This window comes from Lethenteron reissneri, unplaced genomic scaffold, assembly GCF_015708825.2.
Source record: "Lethenteron reissneri isolate LAM-NWPU_2019-01 unplaced genomic scaffold, ASM1570882v1 scaffold_1931, whole genome shotgun sequence".
NCBI lineage: Eukaryota > Metazoa > Chordata > Hyperoartia > Petromyzontiformes > Petromyzontidae > Lethenteron > Lethenteron reissneri.
This window is the reverse complement of record NW_026891698.1, coordinates 94,581-117,324: the sequence shown is the minus strand read 5'-3', so window position 1 is coordinate 117,324 and position 22,744 is coordinate 94,581. Positions and strand designations below refer to the sequence as shown.

At 56.2% G+C, this 22,744-nt stretch overlaps 1 protein-coding gene across 1 annotated transcript; it reads left to right on the top strand.

Moving 5' to 3' along the window:
* The first annotated feature begins 7,304 nt into the window (after positions 1-7,304).
* RAB9A (RAB9A, member RAS oncogene family) lies at positions 7,305-22,163 on the top strand. The gene is made up of 4 exons (XM_061547724.1): positions 7,305-7,592; positions 10,944-11,126; positions 16,979-17,213; positions 18,810-22,163. Exons 2-4 carry the CDS (start codon positions 10,948-10,950, stop codon positions 19,035-19,037), a joined length of 642 nt encoding a protein of 213 aa, XP_061403708.1. The 5' UTR covers positions 7,305-7,592; positions 10,944-10,947; the 3' UTR covers positions 19,038-22,163.
* Positions 22,164-22,744: the final 581 nt, after the last annotated feature.

Sequence of the window (22,744 nt, the reverse complement as noted above, 5' to 3'; positions counted from 1 at the left end):
GACATGGAGTGTTGTTAATGGCGGGTTGTGCATCGGAGCGAACGGAGAGACAGGGAGCGATGATGAGGAGGAGGTGTGAACTCTACGCGTGAATAAATGAGACGAGAAAAACAACGAGAGTACGAGTCCTACACTACAATAAACCTGTCAACCCCTAATCAGTGCTCTACCTGAAACGGCTGTACACCGTATGGACCTGATAACTCAATTTCCCTGTACAGGAATACGGGCTAAACCGTATGGGTTGACATCCATGTGCATCCTACCAGGAAAAACCTACTGGGCTGTTAACTTATTCAGTTCAGTTAATTTATTACGAAAGCCCTATGAGCCATTCGGCTCTTGAATCGGGTGCAACCGCAACAAACAAAAGATGAACAAGAAAGCATCTTAAAGTGACAACACGCAACAGAAAAATCCAGGAAAAAACAGCAAAGTCTTCCAGAAAAAGCACCGTACATCAATGCTGTGTGCAAAAATCCCAGTGGGATGCAAGTCAAACAATAACAACCATAACACAATTTAGATTAAAGTTATCAGTGTAACTCTGTACAACAACAACCAAATATGGCTAATCCAAAATGTTTTCGAAATCACCTAAATAAACCAATAAAAACAACGTAAAAGTGATCATAGGAACTGTGATTCAAATTTAACAATAAATGATATTCATAACATGTACGACCAAACTTTGCAGCCATAGCTGGCAGCATGAATCACTCCATAACGGCAGGATCATCAGTAGGAGTATCAACATTCATATTCGTTCATCAAGGGCTGTCTTCGCCAGGCTAAAGTTGTCAATAACTATAGCAATGAACCTGATGTGAGTTTGGGTTACAATTTCTTACCTACGACCATACCACTACCAACTACGACACGACATTTTGTATGTGCCACCTGTAGAGGTGCCGCTTGGCGCGTGGCGGAGGCGCGGGAGGCGGCCCGATTGGCTACGGCCAAGACCCAGGCCCGGAACGAACGGTGCGCCCGGCGCTTTCATCGTGGGTCCCCTTGGCGAGTGGGGGACATGGCCTGGCTCCACTGCCCACAGGTGCCGGTGGGGACCTCCCCTAAGTTGCACAAACTCTGGCAAGGGCCGGTTGTGCTCATTGAGGTCTCTAGTCCACAGTCCGCACGCATTCGGGTCGGGTCGCGACGTTGGTACGTTCACACGTCCCGATTGAAACCCTACGTGGCCCCGCGTGTCGATGCGTGATCTCCTAACGTTGCCTTGCCGTTCGACGCGCCACTGCCCTTGCCTGTTCAACCTGCAAGCGCGCCTGTTGTGCCTCCTGTAGACGGCCCGGCGGTGATCCTGCCGGACAGATGGATTCCTGCACCGGGCGGGCCTACCACGGCGGCGGGGACACCTGGCGCCGCTGCCCCTCCAACCCCGCCATGGTTGCAATTGCAGGGGGCCTCGTTTACGGACCTCTCTGGGGAACGGGGTGCTGGGAAGGACAGGCCTCCACCAGCAGCGGATGGTTCCGTTTCCGCCGCTCCTCAAACCCTGTCGGGACTGCGACCTTCGAGGGCGCTGCCTCTTGAGAAGGACGGGCCGGCGACCCGCACTCGTTCCAAATCCCTTCCCTTTCGTTGATTGTGTTCGTTGTTTTGTGCTCTCCGTTGTGTCTGGTGTGATTCCTGAATGTGTTGCCGTCGCTCACATTATTTTGTCCTGTTTCAGCCGAGACGGCTGGCTTTTACATCGGGGGGGGGGGGGGGGTCATGTAATGCGAGCGTAAATGGGGTTTGCTGCTGGGCTCTGGCCCAATCACACGGCCCGGGGTATTGGGGGGCGGAGCCAGTATGGGAAGGCCGGATCTGACGATCCGGAAGGGGAGGAGTCAGGATCACGTGGGAAACAGGATATAAGGGGGAGCCCGGAAGGGATCGGGGTCAGTTGCGGGAGTAAAGAGGCTGTGCCACGTTGGGTGCGAGAGGGGATCCGCGCCATCGGCCACGGGGCCGAAGGACCTTCAGCACGCCGTCGGCCAGCGGTGTGCGGAGTGATGGAGTGGAAGAGCTATTGGAGGAGTGCGCGTGAGCGCGCGCGAGGAGACGCTGGTCCGCTGTCAGGACCAGCGGGGTGCGAGGAAGAGCGGAGGAGTTGACGAGGGAGCACGTGCGGGGCGCGCGCGAGGAGACGCTGAAACTAAATAAAAGACTAACGGAGACCAGCAGTGCCTGACGAAGTTATTTATTACACAAGTATCAGGGCACTTTTAGCTCGGGTCGAAGAGTTATATCATTTTTTATATTGGCAAAAATGGGCTCGTAGCTATACGTTGTGAATGTTTGATAGGGGAGGCACACACCCGTACCGCGCATGCTCCTATCGTTTTGTTGTCCAAAATAAAAGGCATTTCTTCATAATAGTAACTCCAAGATGAAGCCAGAGTCTGCCATCAATGTTAAGTGAAGACTAGAAACCTCTTGACTCACACAGAGCCCATAGACTCACACAGAGACCCACAGACTCAGACAGAGACCCACAGACTTACACAGAGACCTATAGACTCACACAGAGACTCACAGACTCACACAGAGACCCATAGACTCAGACAGAGACCCACAGACTCAGACAGAGACCCACAGCCTCACACAGAGACCTATGGACTTACACAGAGACCCACAGACTTACACAGATACCCATGTAATCACATAGAGACCCAGACTCACATAAATCTATAGACTCACACAGAAGCCCATAGACTCACACAGAGACCCATAGACTCAGACAGAGACCCACAACCTCACACAAAGACCCATGGACTCACACAGAGACCCACAGACTTCCACAGATACCCATAGACTCACACAGAAACTGATAGACTCATGCAGAAACCCATAGACTCACACAGAGACCCATCGACTTATACAGAAACCTATAGACTCGCACATAAACCCATAGACTCACACAGAGACCCATAGACTCACGCAGAGACCCATATACTCACATAGACCCATAGACTCACACAGAAACCCATAGACTCACAGAAACACATAAACTCACAGAGACCCATAGACTCACACAGAAACCCATAGACTCACACAGAAACCATAGACTCACGCAGAGACCCAATATACTGACAGAGACCAATAGACTCACACAGAAACCCATAGACTCACATAGAAACCCATAGACCCATAAACTCACAGAGACCCATAGACTCACACAGAGACCCATATACTCACAGAAACCATAGACTCACACAGGGACCCATCGACTCATACAGAAACCCATAGACTCACACATAAACCATAGACTCACAAAGAGTCCCATAGACTCACACAGAGACCCATAGACTCACACTAGAACACACATGAATCCATGGACTCACACTGATACCCGTCGACTCACATTGAGACTCGGACAGCAATATTTCCAATATTTTATTAATTATATAGCAAATTTGCAATAATTTTTGTGGACAAATTAGTTTTCAACAAAAATTACATTCAGTATGCACACAGTACGACAAGTCACGCAGCACACGGCTGCGTGATGCCCTCTGGTGGCTCTAAGTGCACTACAGGGTTAGGGCGACAGGGTCGAGGTGGGCTACAGGTGTGTCGAGGTATTAATCAGCACTGCTGTTAGCGGGTAGCTCCCCCTTCTCGTCAACAGGGGGCAGAGGCGGGTCACGCAGCGTGAAGGATCATGGCCCAAAGGGCCAACGCCCATCCCGGGGAAAACGGATCCTGGGACACAAATCCCCAAGCCCCGGGAGGGGGGACTGGGGGATGATGTCACTTTCCTGAATGTTCTGGAAGGGAGGCGTGGCCAGGGCGGAGCGAGCCACGGACCTGCACATGAGCCGGACCTCTGCAGGGTCCGGCTCGCTCATCTCCAAGCCGAAGACCGAAGACGGAGCTGAAGATAGGACCCTGCTGGACCCCAAACTCCGCTGTCCTTCTAAGGGCCGGAGCCGAGTGAGGCCAGCGGTCATGACCCGGAGCCCTTGGCACGGCCGGGTGAGCGTGGCCTCCCCTCGGGCCCCAAGCCGGGGGGCTCAGAGCGAGCGCGGTCCCAGTGTGAGGCGGCAGTGGAGGCCGGAGGCCTCCTTGGGCATCGGGTAGAAGGGGCCGTTACCCCTTCGTGTTAGGGACCTTGTACTCAGTGCAGCAGTGAAATACACAGGGGCGGTTTCTTCATTAGGGCGATTGGGCGACGCACCACCAATGTCATTCAACCACAGAGTCACGCTAGCCATCACTGTGCCTCTGGATATAGTCCAATCAGCGTCATGTCACGTTCTGTGGAGTACCGCCTCTTTTTGGGCGATTTCACTCCGGCTGAGAATCGCCCCGAGTGGCCCCATAGACTTACATTCAAAGATGTTTTTTTTCGACCGGGGGGCGCTGCAATGCATTCTCTATGGCTTCCGGGAGGGCTCGCCCTAACGTGCTTACGTCATCATACGTAAGCACGTTTCATCCAACAATATAATTTGTCGCCACCTAGTGGAATCTTTAATAAAAGAAACTTGAGTGGATTGTATTAGTATAGAAACAAACAAGATGTAGTGTAAGAGTCACTTTATTTTTCAATAATATTAAAGAAGTGAAGTTGCCTTTACATGCTTAAGTTGTTAATTTATCCATTGCATGGGTGGACCTTATCCTTATCAATCATCCAGACATTTGCCCCCCCTAAGAGATTTTGCAGGAGCCGCCACTGGAAATACATGTCGTGTTGCCTCACCTACATTCTCCTCTGGTTCCTGACCCGCCACTACAGCTGCACTGCAGGGAGAGAACGATAGGGTTGAGCTATAGAGTCGCGTTAGCTTTAGCTGCACTACAGGGTTTTGGGCTAGAGGGTGGAGGTGTCTATAGGGGCACCGCAGGGTTAGGGCTATAGGGTCAGGGCTATAGGGTTGAGGTGTCTATAGGTGATGAGGATGAAGAATATGATGATGACGATAATGATGACGACGATGATGATGGTGAGGATGACGATGATGACATTGATGACGATGAAGATGACGACGATGATGGCGACCATGATGACGATGATGCCGACGATGAAAATAACGATGATGAGAATGACGATGATAACGATTATGATGATGACGACGATGATGATGACGACGATGATGACGATGATGACAATAACGATGATGAGGGTGACGATGATGACGATTATGATGATGAGGATGATGAGGTTGGTGATGATGACGATTATGACGACGACGATGATGACGACGATGATGATGACGACGATGATGACGACGATATCAGCCACTTTCTGTCGAGCAATCCATTTGTGCGGGCGAGGTCGCTCCTAAGGTGGGCTGAGGGACGCCCTAGTTGTACTGTAGTATGTATGTGTCCGTGCGATTGTGTGTTGTGTTATTATCAGTGGTGGTTGTCGTTGTAACGTCCAGACCCCGTGCCGCTTACAGGACATCTGTGATTAATAAACAAAGCGCTTTGTAGCTGATCGGATTTCCCTGTCCAATCTAAATCACGGCAGTGGAGTATAGTGTAGTCGAGTAGAGATCACCCATTAGTCTGGAGGAAAGTGGCGTCGGATGACCACTAAATCGTGATGATAAGAGTCTCAGTTATTAGGTGTAGCCCTGTGAGCCATTGGGCTCTTGAATCGGGTGCAACCGCAACAAACAAAAAACATGAACAAGAAACATCTTCAAGTGACTATGTGACTATATAACGAAGTGCAAACAGAACATCCAGGAAAAGACGGCAAAATCTTGCAGAAAAAGCACCGCACACCCCAACGCTGTGTGCAGAACCCCCAGTGGGATGCAAGTCAAACAACAACAACAACCACAAGACAACTTCGATTAAGGCCATGAGTCTAACTCCGTACTACAACAACACAAACATGGCCAAAGCTGAAAACTTTGCGAAATCACCAAGAGCTCACTAGGGCATGTCCCTGCATCACCACACCGAGGGTGTTTTTAGGGGGGGTCCATAAATGACGTCACGCACCTAGGGGGGGTGGGGTCAGACATTTGTGACGATGTGTGACGAGGGGGGGGGGGTTGAGAAATGTGACGTCACATAAAAATGCGCAACTTTAAATAAATACAGACAACACGTTCTACTTAATTAAATAGACTTCTTAATAAAGGTTTTCTCCTACAACATCAGAGTGCAGCGCCACGTTAAATACGCGCTACAATGACAATAGTTTAAAGCGATTTGAAGCATGTTTTAGTTTTTTTTGGGGGGGGGGCAGAGCTTTGTGACGTCATATTTGAGGGGGGGGGGCTGACTTTTTGTGACGCCGTGTGACGAGGGGGGGGGTCAAAAATCGTCCAAAATCGCGTGACGTCATTTAGGACGGCCCCTGAGGCGTCACGCGCTGTGTCATTCTGTTTGCCTGCTCACGATAGGAAACTGGGCTGAGTGATCATAATGATCATTATGATGGATGACGATAATACATATCGATGATCATAATCGGTGATGATCGATGATAATGCTGATCGATGATTCGTTGATGTTAATAATGGTCGATGATGATCGATGGTGATAATAATGATCTATGATAATAATCGGTGATGATCGATAATGATAATCGATGATGATCGATGATGATAATGATCGATGATGATAATGATAATTGTCGATGATGACGATACTAATGATCGATGCTGATCGATGATGATAATGATCGATGATGATCGACTGTACTCGATTTCTGATTCTGAGGAAACGCCGATACGCGATGACGTCACCGCGTATTCCCCCTCACCCCGCCCCCTCACCCCTATAGCCCCCCCCACAACCCTAGCCCCGCCCTCACATTTAGCCCCGCCCCTTTATCCCCACCCCACCCCACTCACCCCTCTAGCCCCGCCCACTCACCCCTCTAGCCCCGCCCCTAATCCCCCCTAGCCCCGCCCCTCACCCCTCTAGCCCCACCCCTAATCCCCCCTAGCCCCGCCCCCTCACCCTCTCGTTCCACTCCTAATCCCCCCTAGCCCCGCCCCCTCACCCCTCTAGCCCCACCCTAATCCCCCCTAGCCCCGCCCCTCACCCTCTAGCCCCACCCTTAATCGCCCCCTAGCCCCGCCCCTCACCCCTCTAGCCCCACCCCTAATCCCCCCTAGCCCCGCCCCCTCACCCCTGTAGCCCCACCCTAATCCCCCCTAGCCCCGCCCCCAACAACCCGAGTTTCGCCCTTCCACCCTAAGCCCCGCCCACCCTTAGCCCGACCCGCTCACCCCATAGCCCCCACCCACCCTTATCCCTCTCAGCCCCGCCCCCCTACACCCCGAGTCCCCCCCTCACCCCGCCCCCCGTGGTCACGTGCCCTTGCGGTGGCAGCTCAGTCACATGACGGAGCGGGTGACGATGGCGGTGGTGGTGATGGCGGTGTAAAGACGTATCTCTCTGCTGTGTCTCTCTGTGTGTCTCTCTCTGCTGTGTCTCTCTGTGTCTCTCTGTCTGTGTCTCCACCACCGCCGCTCCACCACCGCCGCTCCTCCTCCGCCGCTCCTGCCCCGACTCCGCTTCCTCCTCTGACGTTTGGAAGTTTCGCGGCGACCCGCGGGGCGATGGGGCCGAGTCGGCGCTGAGTCGGGACTGGGACGGGGCCTCCTCCCCAGGTGGGACACGCGGGGCAGGCGCCAGAGTTCAGCCTCGCGAGCTAAGCCAGCAGCAGTGGCAGCAGCAGCAGTAGCAGCAGCAGGCAGCGGCAGTAGCAGCAGCAGTAGCAGCAGCAGGCAGCGGCAGTAGCAGCAGCAGACAGCAGCAGCAGCAGACAGCAGCAGTAGCAGCAGTAGCAGCAGCAGCAATGGCAGCAGTAGCAGCAGCAGCAGACAGCAGCAGGCAGCAGCAGTAGGAGCAGCAGTAGCAGCAGCAGCAGCAGACAGCAACAGCAGCAATGGCAGCAGCAGCAGGCAGCGGCATCAGCAAGCAGCAGCCAGCAGCAGGCAGCGGCAATGGCAACAGCAGGCAGCAGCAGTAGCAGCAGCAGACACCAGCAGGCAGGAGCAGCAGGCAGCAGTAGCCAGTAGACAGCAGCAGACAGGTAGCAGGCAGTGGCATCAGCAAGCAGCAGGCAGCAGCAATAACAGCAGCAGTGGCATCAGCAAGCAGCAGGCAGCAGCGGCAGGTAGTAGCAGGCAGGTAGGGGCAGGCAGCAGCAGACAGCAGCAGACAGCAGTAGGCAGCAGCAGCAGGCAGTGGCAGCAGCAGTAGCATCAGCAAGTAGCAGGCAGCAGGTTGTGGCAGCAGGCAGCAGCAGCAAAATCTGAGGCCTGCAGGCCCTCGGCTTCCTCTTCCGACTCGAGACGCCCCACCCCTCTTGGCCTACTCTTCCACTCGTGGCAGACTTGGCTGGGATATCATCATCATCACCCCACGTCACCCCGCACCCCCACAACAGTGCAGACTGCCGCGCCCGGAGATCGTGTCCAGCGTGCTGACCGTCACACCGCTGTAGCAGCAGCAGCAGCAGCTCCCAGTGTGTGTATGTGGTAGTAGAGGTGTGTGTGTGGTGGTAGAGGTGTGTGTGTGGTAGTAGAGGTGTATGTGTGGTAGTAGAGGTGTGTGTGGTAGTAGAGGTGTGTGTGTGGTGGTAGAGGTGTGTGTGTGGTAGTAGAGGTGTGTGTGGTAGTAGCGGTGTGTGTGGTAGTAGAGGTGTGTGTGGTAGTAGAGGTGTATGTGGTAGTAGAGGTGTGTGTGGTAGTAGAGGTGTGTGTGTGTGTCACACTGTGTGTGTGTGTGTCACACTGTGTGTGTGTGTGGTGGTAGAGGTGTGTGTGTGGTAGTGTGTGTGTGTGTCACACTGTGTGTGTGTGTGTCACACTGTGTGTGTGTGTGGTGGTAGAGGTGTGTGTGTGGTAGTAGAGGTGTGTGTGTGTGGTAGTAGAGGTGTGTGTGTGTGTCACACTGTGTGTGTGTGGTAGTAGAGGTGGTGTAGCGGTTAGCGCGCTGCGCTATGAACCCGGAGACACGGGTTCGATTCCCGCTCACGGCCAACACCAGTGACGATTATCTGAAACGGTCCTGGGCCTCCCCTAGGTCGACTCAGCCTCAAAGGAGTACCTGGTGCAGTGTGTAAACATCTCCACTCGGGAGACGAAGGCGGTCGGGCGTGGTGCTGGCCACCCACCCCCTCGTGTACCGTTCCGGCCTTCATAGGTGCTCGCCAACAGCACTTGCCCCTACAGTCTAGTACAGGCTATACGGGGGAAACTTTGTAGAGGTGTGTGTGTGTGTGTCACCACGCTGTGAGTGCCGTTACTATTTAAACAATTTAAAGTATTTATTTTCAATCTTCCCTGTTAAGAAGGCCTACTGAGGTATGTAACTCTTTTTCAGAAGCGACCTGGCCACCACAGATGATAGGTCAACGAAGTCGCTGATGTCATCATCATCGTCACGTGGAAATTTATAGCGGCAGCCAAAACACTCTGAAAGGCGTGACGTTGATTCTAAATGTGGAAAGAAAAACCTGAGGACCCGGAGAAAAATCCATGCAGTTACCATGGGGAGAGAGAGACGCAGACTCCAAATATACAGCAGCAGCAGCAGGCATCGTCAGGGTCGGGATTTAACCCACGACCTCCTGTTTACCAGGTGAGGTAGTTAACATCTCCTAGCCACCGTGATGGTGATGATGAGAGAGAGACGCAAACTCCAAATATACAGCAGCAGCAGCAGGCATCGTTAGGGTCACGGGTAGGGTCGGTGCGAGGGTTGGGGTCACGGGTGGGGTCACTGCGAGGGTTGGGGTCACGGGTGGGGTCGGTGCGAGGGTTGGGGTCACGGGTAGGGTCGGTGCGAGGGTTGGGGTCACGGGTAGGGTCGGTGCGAGGGTTGGGGTCATGGGTGGGGTCACTGCGAGGGTTGGGGTCACGGGTAGGGTCGGTGCGAGGGTTGGGGTCACGGGTAGGATCACTGCGAGGGTTGGGGTCATGAGTAGGGTCGGTGCGAGGGTTGGGGTCACGGGTGGGGTCACTGCGAGGGTTGGGGTCACGGGTAGGGTCGGTGCGAGGGTTGGGGTCACGGGTAGGGTCACTGCAAGGGTTGGGGTCACAGGTGGGGTCACTGCAAGGGTTGGGGTCACAGGTAGGGTCGGTGCGAGGGTTGGGGTCACGGGTAGGGTCACTGCAAGGGTTGGGGTCACAGGTGGGGTCACTGCGAGGGTTGGGGTCACAGGTAGGGTTGGTGCGAGGGTTGGGGTCACGGGTAGGGTCACTGCAAGGGTTGGGGTCACAGGTGGGGTCACTGCAAGGGTTGGGGTCATGGGTAGGGTCACTGCAAGGGTTGGGGTCACGGGTAGGGTCACTGCAAGGGTTGGGGTCACGGGTAGGGTCACTGCAAGGGTTGGGGTCACAGGTAGGGTCACTGCAAGGGTTGGGGTCACGGGTGGGGTCACTGCGAGGGTTGGGGTCACGGGTGGGGTCACTGCGAGGGTTGGGGTCACAGGTGGGGTCACTGCAAGGGTTGGGGTCACGGGTGGGGTCACTGCGAGGGTTGGGGTCACGGGTAGGGTCAGTGCAAGGGTTGGGGTCACGGGTGGGGTCACTGCGAGGGTTGGGGTCACGGGTGGGGTCACTGCGAGGGTTGGGGTCACAGGTGGGGTCACTGCAAGGGTTGGGGTCTCTGGTAGGGTCGGTGCGAGGGTTGGGGCCCTGGTGAGTGTTCTCGGCATGGGTGTCGGTGTTTAGCGAGGAGATTAAACTCACCCCGAGTTGAAACGCACGGGACAGCAATTGCCTCCCGTGCAAGGGCGACCTGAGTGTGCACAGCGTGAGGGATGTGGAGGCAAAGTTCAGCTCTCTCCACCTCCCCTGTGTCTCCCCACTCCTCGCCGTGTCTCCCTTCACCACCCTTCACCTTCGAGTCCCATAATGTCCCTGTCCATCTCTCCTCCCGTGCCCTCCCCGTCACCCTCCCCGTCACCCTCCCCGTCACCCTCCCCGTTCACCCCCTCCCCCGTGTGGCAGTGATATGTCCGGGGCAGGGGGCGCACCCCCCAAGGCGACGCTGCTCAAGGTGATCCTGCTGGGAGACGGCGGCGTGGGCAAGAGCTCGCTCATGAACCGCTACGTGAGCAACACCTTCGACGCCCAGAGCTTCCACACCATCGGCGTCGAGTTCCTCAACAAGGACCTCTCCGTGGACGCACGGTGAGCAGCGGGGGAAGGGGGGTGGGTGAGTGAGTGAGCGTGGGGGTGGGTGGGTGAGTAGAGGAGCGAGTGGGTGAATGGTTGAGTTAGTGGGTGTGTTCAGCTGTATCTGGGTGGGTGAGTGATTGAGCGTGCGGGTGGTGGGTGAGTGAGTAGAGGAGCGAGTGGGTGAATGGTTGAGTTAGTGGGTGTGTTCAGCTGTATGTGGGTGGGTGAGTGAGTGAGTGTGGGGGTGGGTGAGTGAGTAGAGGAGCGAGTGTGTGATGGTTGAGTTAGTGGGTGTGTTCAGCTGTATGTGGGTGGGTGAGTGAGCGTGGGGGGTGGGTGAGTGAGTAGAGGAGCGAGTGGGTGAATGGTTGAGTTAGTGGGTGTGTTCAGCTGTATGTGGGTGAGTGAGTGAGTGAGTGAGCGTGGGGGGTGGGTGGATGAGTAGAGGAGCGAGTGGGTGAATGGTTGAGTTAGTGGGTGTGTTCAGCTGTATGTGGGTGGGTGAGTGTGTGTGGGGGGTGGGTGGGTGAGTGAGTGAGTAGAGGAGCGAGTGGATGAATGGTTGAGTTAGCGGGTGAGGTGGTTAGTCGGTGAACGAGTGATGGATGAGTGGGTGGGTGAGTAAGTGGTTGAGTGAGTGAGCTAAACCGCTTTTTGGGCCAGATAGAGGGGGCTAAACGGGCTCGGCACGGGCTGGAGTAGAGATGGAGTGATACAGGAGGCTGTGGAGCTGAGTGGACTTGCTGACAAATGGTAGCAGTGGTGTCAAGATCGGCCTCTGTGGAGGAGGCTCGTGAATAACGCTGCTGCTACTGGGCAGTTGGCACTGTGTAGTCAGGTGTAGGGACAACCCCAGTGGTAGCTGACCCTGCTGCTAGTAGGGGGGTAGTGTTGCTGCTTATAAATGTTTATTACAAGTCACGCGGTGCTTCAACCGAACAAATCTGTTGCTCCGGTTAATCCGACGTCCACGTGATTGCCTCTACACCACAGTAGTTGCCATATCTTGTCACACAGTGGGGCTGAGTTTGATTGATGTCCGATTGGCTGCGGCACTGATATCATCCACTCAGTGGGCCGAGCCTTCTGCTGGGCGGGAGCCAGGAAAGTGTCATCATCACCCACATCGTCCATCGAGCCGTCCATCGTTAGTTTCTGGCACAGAGATCCGCGGAAAATGGTTGTATCTTCGGATTATCCGCCATGTTGAATTACCCGCGTCCGCCCTCCCTGTCATTAGCTGGCATCGAGAGCTCTGATTGTATGACTATTATCATCATCACTGCGGGATTAACCAGGGCACCACGGCTCGCCCCGCACGATCTCCCTTCGGCTGAATTTCCGCCTCTTGAGAACGCTGAAAAAACTTTTGTGCGACGAATGGATTTCCCTCCACGCCTCTCTTGGCAATGGCACCCCCCCCCCCGCCCCCTCTGCCCCCCGTGGCAAAAATAATTGTGAGCGAAATGGTTGGGGGAAAAGAAATTGCAATGATTCAGTTTATTTCTGTAAAGTGATCCCTTGCCACACTCACAGGGGAGGAGGCGCTCGCCAATCATCACACGCACAGAGGCGCATACACAGAGACACACACACACAGACACACACACACACAGACACACACAGACACACACACACACAGACACACACGCACAGACACACGCACAGACACACGCACAGAGGCGCATACATAGAGACACACACACAGACACACACACAGACACACGCACAGACACACACACAGACACACGCACAGAGGCGCATACATAGAGACACACACACACAGACACATACACAGACACACACACAGACACACGCACAGACACACGCACAGACACACGCACAGACACACACACAGACACACACACAGACACACGCACAGAGGCGCATACATAGAGACACACACAGACACACACACAGAGGCGCATACACAGAGACACACACACAGACACACGCACAGACACACGCACAGACACACACACAGACACACGCACAGAGGCGCATACATAGAGTCACACACACACAGACACATACACAGACACACACACAGACACACGCACAGACACACGCACAGACACACGCACAGACACACGCACAGACACACGCACAGACACACGCACAGACACACACACACACAGACACACGCACAGAGGCGCATACATAGAGACACACACAGACACACACACAGAGGCGCATACACAGAGACACACACACAGACAACAACAACAACAACCGCCATTCGCCACTAAGTGGCGGTGACGTCACCACAATGCTTGTGCCAGGCCAAGTGCACCTTGAGGCCACGTGAAGTGTCGAACGCCCGCTGGCAGGAGGTCACGGGACAGACCCAGGTGCCACGGGTCGACTGACCGAGATGACCGAGATGACTGGCTGATGCACCACCTGTGCCCCCTACTGTACCAACTTGCTGTGCTTTAGCCACCCGGCGCTCCGCTCGTTGTTGTGAGCGTCGCTCCTCCGCCCTCCGTTGTTGTTGGAGGGCGACTGCCTCCAACTGCCCAGTAGCGTCCTTCACGAGCCTCGTCCACTGAGGCCGATCTTGACACCGCTGGTACCAGTCATCGGCAAGTCCACTCAGCTCCACGTCCTCCTGTACCACATCACTCCATCTCTTCTCTAGCCCGTGCCGCGCCCGTCTAGCCCCCTCGATCCGGCCGAACAAAAGCTGTTTAGGCATGCGGTGGCTGGGCATGCGGGCTACATGACCGAGCCAACGCAGCCTTGCCTGCCGGAGGAGCTCACTGATGGGACTTTGCCCAGATCTTTCAAGGATTTGTGAGCTCCTCACACAATCCAGCCTGGTTAAACCCAGGATGGATCGTAGGCAGGCCAGCCTAAATGTTTCCAACCGGCGAAGATGCTCCACTAGGGGGGTCCACGTTTCGCAAGCGTAGAGAAGGGAGGGAATGACCGTGGCCGAGAAGACCTGAAGCTTCGTGCGGAGCGACAGACCAGGTAGCTTCCACACAGCGTTACGCAACCAATGAAAAGATATTGCCGCTCGACTGATTCGGAGTGAGACCTCTGCTGATAAACTGGAGCCGGTCATAAGCACACTGCCCAGGTATGGGAAACTCTCCACTCTCTCCACAACTGCCCCATCACCAATTGGGAGTTGTGGGGGTGGAGTGTCCGATGGTACAAAATACCCAGGCAGGTGCTTAGTTTTGGTGGGGCTGATGGTAAGGCCCCACCTCTTAGTGGCACGCTCCAGTCTCAGCAGCAGCGTCTCCAACTCCTCTTCTGAATGAGCAGCTATTACCAAATCATCGGCATACATAACGTGGTTGACCAATAGGGAGCCATCCCTTGATCGCACCCGGGCATCGATCAGCCTCCCATTATATCTGTACCAAATGGAAATTCCCCCGGTACAGCTATTGAAGGCTTCACGAACTACGCGGTCAAAATAGATGTTAAATAATGTGGGAGCCAGAGGACATCCCTGTCGCACCCCAAGGTGTACAGGGAAAGGCTCCGACTCCCGGCCACGTAGTTTTACCCGGGCCCGCTCACCATCATGAAGGTCCTTAATGATCGTGAGCAGAGGGTCAGGGACTCCGAAAGCACGAAGAACAACCCAGAGCCCAGTCCTACTGATGGTATCATAGGCCTTGACCAGGTCAATAAAGCAGAGATGTAGGTCTTTTTGGAATTCCCTACACCTCTGCTGTAGCAGACGGACAGAAAATATGGCATCTGTGCAGGACCGCCCTTTCCTTAAACCACATTAGGGCTCCGCAAGCCTCTCCTCAGCGTGCCTAGCAAGGCGATATTGAATAATCCTTGTCAGGGCCTTTCCCGGCACACTGAGGAGTGAGATGCCCCTGTCGTTGTTACAGTCTGTGCGTTCCCCTTTCTTAAGGAGGGAGACCACCAGGACATCCTTCCAATCCTGCGGTACCCGTCCAGTGGTACAGACTGTTGTTATGATGTCATATAGGGCAGTCTGTGCACAAATGCCACCCTCCCTCAGCATTTTGCTTGGGAGATCATCTCTGCCTGGTGCTTTTCTTGGTCTCAGACTCCGGATCGCCCTCAGTACTTCCTCAACAGCTGGCACCTCAGCCAGCCACTCACAGGGGGTGACTATTTCTTCCAATATTTGAGGCACTGCAGCCTCAGCAGGGTCATCCCCACTTTTCCCCATGATGTTTTCCAGACTGAGGGATTTCCCTCCCCCAAGACCTCACAGAAATGCTCAGCAAACCTTTCTTTCCCCTAATGATGGTGATTGGTGTGGCGCTGCAAGTCACTTTTTTATGTAGTTAAAGAGTGGTCTGTGATCGTGGGCTACTGAGGCAGACTCCATCTCCTCAGCAACCCGCGACCACCATCCTTGCAGCGCCACACGGCTCTCCGAACCTCCGAGCGAAGGCTGCGGTAAGCCTCCTCATTCTCTGACGTGGGATGCTGTAGACATTGGGAGTGGGCCTGTCGCTTTTTCTCAGCCAGCCTCAACACCTCCTCTGTCAGCCAGGGTCTCTGGGGACCCATACCCAAAGCATCCATTGCAGCTGCATGAGCCACAGTCCTAAACTTCGCCCATTTCCCCTCGGCAGCAGGAGGGGGGGACGATGCCAACCACAGCCGCAAGCGATGATGACATTCTCGCTTGCAACTTTCATCAGCTAGCTGAAACCAGGCCACTGTGGGTTTAAATGGGGTCCTCAATGTACACCCACCACCGGAGTGGAAGAATGGCAGGCGCATCTTACAGATGGCAAGCCGATGGTCAGTGGGCAGATCATCTCCATGGTTGGTCCTGGTGTCAAGGACATGGACCCGCATCTGCTGTTCCGTCACTATACAGTCCCGCAGATGTTCTTGCTTGGACCCGGCGTGCATCCATGATGTGTGGATGCGCCGATGCTGGAACAGTGTGTTGGTAATTACAAGGCCATGGGCTGTACAGACGTCTAGCAGCCTCCTAGACACACACACACACAGACCACACATACAGACAGACGCTCACACTTGCAGATACAGAGCTCCCTTGTAGGCTCACTCGACTGTAGGGGCAAGTGCTGTTAGCGAGTTGCACCGAGGGGGTGGGTGGCCAGCCAGCACCACGCCGGGACACCTTAGTCTCCCCGGTGGCGATGATTACTGCACTCCACACCAGGTACTTAAGGCTGAGTCGACCTTACGGAGGCCCAGATCTTCATCGCTTGTGTCGGTGGCCATGAGTGGAAATCGAACTCGGGTTTGTGTGTACCTGTGATCTTTTGCAAAGACAAAGATCCCCCGTACAGCCTAAGCAGACTGTTGGGGCAAGTTCTTTTAGCGAGCACCTATAGCGTGATAAGAATAGCGTCACCGGGAGTCAAACATCTCCTCTTCCCGCGTCTCTCCTCCCCCCCCGTGTCTCCCCCTCCCCCCCCGTGTCTCCCCTTCCCCCCCCCCCCCCGTGTCTCCCCCCCCCCCCCGTGTCTCCCCCTCCCCCCCCCGTGTCTCCCCCTCCCCACCCCCCCGTTCCTCCCCCTCCCCACCCCCCGTGTCTCCCCCTCCCCACCCCCCGTGTCTCCCCACCCCCCCCCCCCCGTGTCTCCCCCTCCCCACCCCCCGTGTCTCCCCCTCCCCACCCCCCGTGTCTCCCCCTCCCCACCCCCCGTGTCTCTCCCTCCCCGTCCCCCTCCCCACCCCCCGTGTCTCCCCCTCCCCACCCCCCGTGTCTCTCCCTCCCCACCCCCCGTGTCTCCCCCTCCCCACCCCCCGTGTCTCCCCCTCCCCACCCCCCGTGTCTCTCCCTCCCCACCCCCCGTGTCTCCCCCTCCCCACCCCCCGTGTCTCCCCCTCCCCACCCCCCGTGTCTCCCCTCTCCTCCCCCGCCCCCCCCCCAGTGCGGTGACGATGCAGATCTGGGACACGGCGGGGCAGGAACGGTTCCGCAGCCTGCGCACGCCCTTCTACCGCGGCTCGGACGCCTGCCTGCTCACCTTCAGCCTGGACGACGCGCACTCGTTCCGCAGCCTGGACGCGTGGCGCTCCGAGTTCGCGTACTACGCGGACGTCGCAGCCCTTGACGCCTTCCCCTTCGTGCTGCTGGGGAACAAGCTGGACCTGCCGCACAGAGAGGTGAGAGGGAGTGAGTGAGAGAGTGAGTGTGAGAGCGTGAGTGAGTGTGTAAGTGAGTGAGTGTGAGTGAGCGTATGTGAGTGAGTGAGAGTGTGTGAGAGTCCGTGATTGAGAGGGTGTGTGAGTGAGTGAGAGAGTGTGAGTGAGAGTGTCTGGGAGTGTGCGAGAGAGTGAGTGAGTGTGTGTGAGTGTGTTTGAGTGAGTGTGTGAGTGTGAGTGAGAGAGTGTGAGTGAGAGAGAGTGTGAGTGAGAGAGAGTGTGTGAGAGTATGAGTGAGTGTGTGAGTGAGAGAGAGTGTGTGAGTGTGTGTGAGTGTGTGTGAGTGAGTTTGTATGAGAGAGTGTGTGAGTGAGTGTGAGAGAGAGAGTGTGTGAGTGAGTGTGAGTGAGAGAGTGTGTGAGTGAGTGTGAGTGAGAGAGTGTGTGAGTGAGTGAGAGAGAGAGTGTGAGAGTGAGAGAATGTGAGTGAGTGTGAGTAAGTGTGTGTGTGTGTGTGTGCGAGAGTGTGAGTGAGAGTGTGAGTGAGAGTGTGAGTGAGAGTGATGAAGCAGTTGTGGAGAGAGTGGAAAGTTTTCCATACCTGGGCAGTGTGCTCATGACCGGCTCCGGTTTGACAGCAGAGGTCTCACTCTGAATCAGTCGAGCGGCATTATCTTTCCATGGGCTGCTTAACGCTGTGTGGAAGCTGCCTGGTCTGTCGCTCCGCATGAAGCTCCGGATCTTCTCGGCCACGGTCATGCCCTCCCTTCTCTATGCTTGTGATAGGTGGACCCCCCTAATTGCAACATCTGTGCCGGTTATAAACATTCAGGCTGGCCTGCCTACCATCCATCCTGGGTTTAACCAGATTGTGTGAGGAGCTCACAAATCCTGGAAAGATCTGGACACATTCCCATCAGTGAGCTCCTCCGCCAGGCAAGGCTGCGTTGGCTGGGTCATGTAGCCCACATACCCAGCCACCGCATGCCCAGCCACCGCATGTGCAAGCAACTTCCATTTGGCCGGATAGAGGAGGCTAAACGGGCACGACACGGGCTGGAGAAGAGATGGGAGTGATTCGGTAAAAGAGGATGTGGAGTTGAGTGGACTTGCTGATGACCGGTACCAGCGGTGTCAAGGTCGGCCTCTGTGGAGGAGGCTCGTGAAGGACGCTGCTGCTCCAGTAACAACGGAGGCAGAGGAGTAACGCTCACAACAATGAGCGGAGCTCTGGGTGGCTAAAATGCACCAAGTTGGTACACTTGGGGGCACAGGTGGTGCATCAAGCAGTCATCTCAGTCAGTCGACCCATGGCACCTGCTGGGTCTGTCCTGTGACCTCCTCCTGCACCCAGCCTGCAATGCATGGCACCTGGAGTCTACTCCCGAGACCTCCTGCTGCACCTACCCTGCGACAGCAGCCAAACCATGGCACCTGCGGGGTCCGTCATCGCTTCACGTGGCCTCAAAGCGCACCTGGCCATGGTGACATTGCCGCCACTGAGTGGCGAATTGCGGCCCTTTTTGTTGTTGTGTGTCTCTGCTCACGAACAGCACTTGCCCCTGCAGCCCGACACAGACTCCCCGGGGTGCGTGTGCCTGTGCGCGCGGTGGTCCAGGTGTCGGCGGAGGAGGTGTCGGCGTGGTGCCGTGCGCGTGGCGACGTGCCCTACTTCGAGACGAGCGCCCGCGACTCCACCAACGTAGCCCTGGCCTTCGAGGAGGCCGCCCGGCGCGCCATCACCTCCGACCTGCGGCAGGCCGGCGGCGGCGGCTCCTTCACGGCGACGGACACGGTGTCGCTGGGTCGCCGTGGCGACGGCAACTCCTCGCGGTCCTGCTGCTAGCACCCTCCCCTCCCCCACCACCCTCCCCCACCACCCTCCCCTACCAACACCACCCCCAGCTAAGACCGCGGGGCTCGTAGGGACGGCTGCCACTAGCAGCGAGGGGGGTGGGTGGAATTTCCCCCCCCCCGTCCAGATTTTGTTTTCGATTTAGAAAAAAAAAAGTTAATTGGTTGAAAATTACCACGGCAACGTCCTCCCCCCCCCCCTCACTCCTCCGCCCCCTCCTTACCGCCAGGTACCGATTCACCTGGAGGCCAACACAGGGACAGCTGCCAGTAGGAGGGGAGGTTGGGGCGGGGGGTGTTGGGGGTAGCGTGGCCGTGTCGGGAGGTGCCGAGCCGTTGGTGGCGGCAGTCGCGTTCGCATTTGTGGTGGCGATAGTGGCGGCGGTGGTGGTGGTTGTGGTGGCGATAGTGGCGGCGGTGGTGGTTGCGGTGGTGGTGATGGTTGCGGCGGCGGTGGTGGCGGCGGCGGTGGTCGCCTCTCGGCCCCACGGCAGATGTCCGCGAGGTGCTTTGGATACCTGCGAAGTCTCCAGCTGTAATGTCGGACGACCGTGTCGGCCTGCGGCAGATTTGTCCGGGACGCTTTGCGCCTGAACTTGGAAGGGCCCCAGCGATATCGGCCTCCGCGGATGTTGACGTGTGGAAATCCGGTTGTGAAGCGTCGCTTGCGTAGGCAGGCCTTTCCTGCTCCACACCGCCAGGGCCTCAGCAGCCTGCGGCTCTCGCCTGGACAAGGCCCGGGCTTGGTATGGCCGAGCAGGAAAGCACCGGACCGGGTCCAAGCCGAATTTAAACTCCCGCAATGTTTTTGTTTGTTTGACGTTTGTATTTAACAAACTTACACCTCGGCACTGAATTGTGTGTGGGGTAAGGGGGGGGGCGAGACTTAGGCCCCAATGGGTTGATTTGATTGTGGGGTGCCCAGCATATGGGGTAAGCTGAGGCTTGCCGAGCCCAACGAAGGCTTCAAGCTTGGCGGTAATCTTTCTGACTTTGACTTCTTTGGCTCTCCTTCATATTCATCTCAGAACTCCGTGAATCCCTCCCCTCCAACTCAAGTATATAGCCTGACTCTTCCAGGATCAGAGACTTGGCTCAGGCCGGGTTCCAGGATCAGAGTCTTGGGTCTGGCCGGGTTCCAGGATCAGAGACTTGGCTCAGGCCGGGTTCCAAGATCAGAGTCTTGGGTCAGGCCGGGTTCCAGGATCAGAGTCTTGGGTCTGGCCGGGTTCCAGGATCAGAGACTTGGCTCAGGCCGGGCTCCAGGATCAGAGACTTGGCTCAGGCCGGGTTCCAAGATCAGAGTCTTGGCTCAGGCCGGGTTCCAAGATCAGAGTCTTGGCTCAGGCCGGGCTCCAGGATGAGGGTCTTGGGTCAGGCCGGGTTCCAAGATCAGAGTCTTGGCTCAGGCCGGGTTCCAAGATCAGAGTCTTGGCTCAGGCCGGGCTCCAGGATGAGGGTCTTGGGTCAGGCCGGGTTCCAAGATCAGAGACTTGGCTCAGGCCGGGTTCCAAGATCAGAGTCTTGGCTCAGGCCGGGCTCCAGGATGAGGGTCTTGGGTCAGGCCGGGTTCCAAGATCAGAGTCTTGGCTCAGGCCGGGTTCCAGGATCAGAGTCTTGGGTCAGGCCGGGTTCCAGGATGAGGGTCTTGGGTCAGGCCGGGTTCCAGGATCAGAGTCTTGGGTCTGGCCGGGCTCCAGGATGAGGGCAGTGCAACGCTTCGTTGTGGAGAACGGTCCACGGAAGCGGACATGACGGAGTTACCTCTGCCTCACGTGACCTCAGGTGACCTCAGGTGGCCTCAGGTGACCTCTCGTCCACGCACAGTAGGGGGCAGCAACTCTCCAAGTTGCCCCGCTACGTCCAGTGTCGCGTTCATCACGTGACGGTCAATCCAATGTTGCTCATTACCAGAGCTGGAATTTAGCCAAGTTAAATGCAGAACCAAATTTAATGTGTTAGTTTTTTTTGTGTGCAGTCGCTGGTCTAATACCAACCACTCGCTACACTTGAGAACCCGGTTTAATGACAACTCACTCTGTGCGAGTCTGTGGGTCTCCGTGCGAGTCTGTGGGTCTCTGTGCGAGTCTGTGGGTCTCCGTGCGAGTCTGTGGGTCTCCGTGCGAGTCTGTGGGTCTCCGTGCGAGTCTGTGGGTCTCTGCGAGTCCGTGAGTCGATAAAAATCCGGTGTAATCACTGTGGTTTGGGTAGCTGAAACCCGGATTGGAAGCCGAAATTCTCAGCGGTGCTGTCAGATCGGCACCACCCACCCGGTCTCCTCCACCCACCCACCCACCTGGTCTCCTCCACCCCTCCACCCACCCAGTCTCCTCCACCCACCCACCCACCCCTCCACCCACCCCTCCACCCACCACCCACCCACCCGGTCTCCTCAGTCCACCCACCCACCCGGTCTCCTCCACCCACCCACCCACCCCTCCACCCACCCACCCACCCCTCCACCCACCCACCCACTCACCACCTCAATCCGATATCGCCGCATCTGCTGCTCACTCGACGTCTCGTTCCATTGCCGATTACTTTGGGATGATACAAAACAAGAGGGTAAATGTATGTTGCCGTAATTACGATTAGTTGCTGTTATTATAAATTTGGTTTTAAATGAATGTTCACGCGTTAAGCAAATATTACCACACCTGGGGATAAGTGTGTGGTGCTGGTGTTGGGGTGAGTGGGTGTGTAGGGTGAGTGGGTGTGTAGGGTGTGTAGGGTGGGGGAGCGTATTTGGGTGAGTGAACAAACGAGGCGGTGGGCGAGCGAGTGAGTGGATTGAATTGTGGGCGAGTGAGCGAGAGAATTAAATTCTAGGAGTGAGCGTGTGTGAGTGAGCGGTGAGTGAGCATGTGAGTGAGTGAGAGGGTGTGTGAGTGAGTGTGTGAGAGTGTGTGTGAGTGAGAGCGTGAGTGAGTGGGTGTGTGAGTGAGTAAGAGCGTGAGTGAGTGTGTGTGAGTGAGTGTGTGTGTGAGCGAGTGAGTGAATCGTGTAAATGGGAGGAGGATGGGGGAGGGTGGTTTACTCGCTCACTCGCCCGTACGTGCTGACGACAGAGTTTGTCAAACTTGACAGGAGTTCTAATAAAGGCGACTGACAGTGACGACCCAACGCGATCTCTCCCTCTCTGCAAATTGCCGATCGGAGCTGGACATGGAGCAGCGCGGGCGCTGTGGTGGGTGGTGAGTGGGGTGGTGGTGAGTGGGGGTGGGTGGAGGTGGGTGGGTGGCTGGCGAGTGGGTGGGTGGGTGAGTGAGTGTGTGAGTGAGTAAGAGCGTGAGTGAGTGTGTGTGTGAGCGAGTGAGTGAATCGTTGTGTAAATGGGAGGATGGGGGAGGGTGGTTTACTCGCTCACTCGCCCGTACGTGCTGACGACAGAGTTTGTCAAGCTTGACAGGAGTTCTAATAAAGGCGACTCTGAGAGTGACGACCCCACGCGATCTCTCCCTCTCTGCAAATCGCCGATCGGAGCTGGACATGGAGCAGCGCGGGCGCTGTGGTGGGTGGTGAGTGGGGGTGGGTGGTGAGTGGGTGGGTGGGTGCTGTGGTGGGTGGCTGGCGAGTGGGTGGGTGGTGGATGGTGAGTGGGTGGTGGGTGGTGAGTGGGTGGTGAGTGGGTGGGTGGTGAGTGAGGTGGGTGGTGAGTGAGGTGGGTGGTGAGTGGGTGGGTGGTGGTGAGTGGGGGTG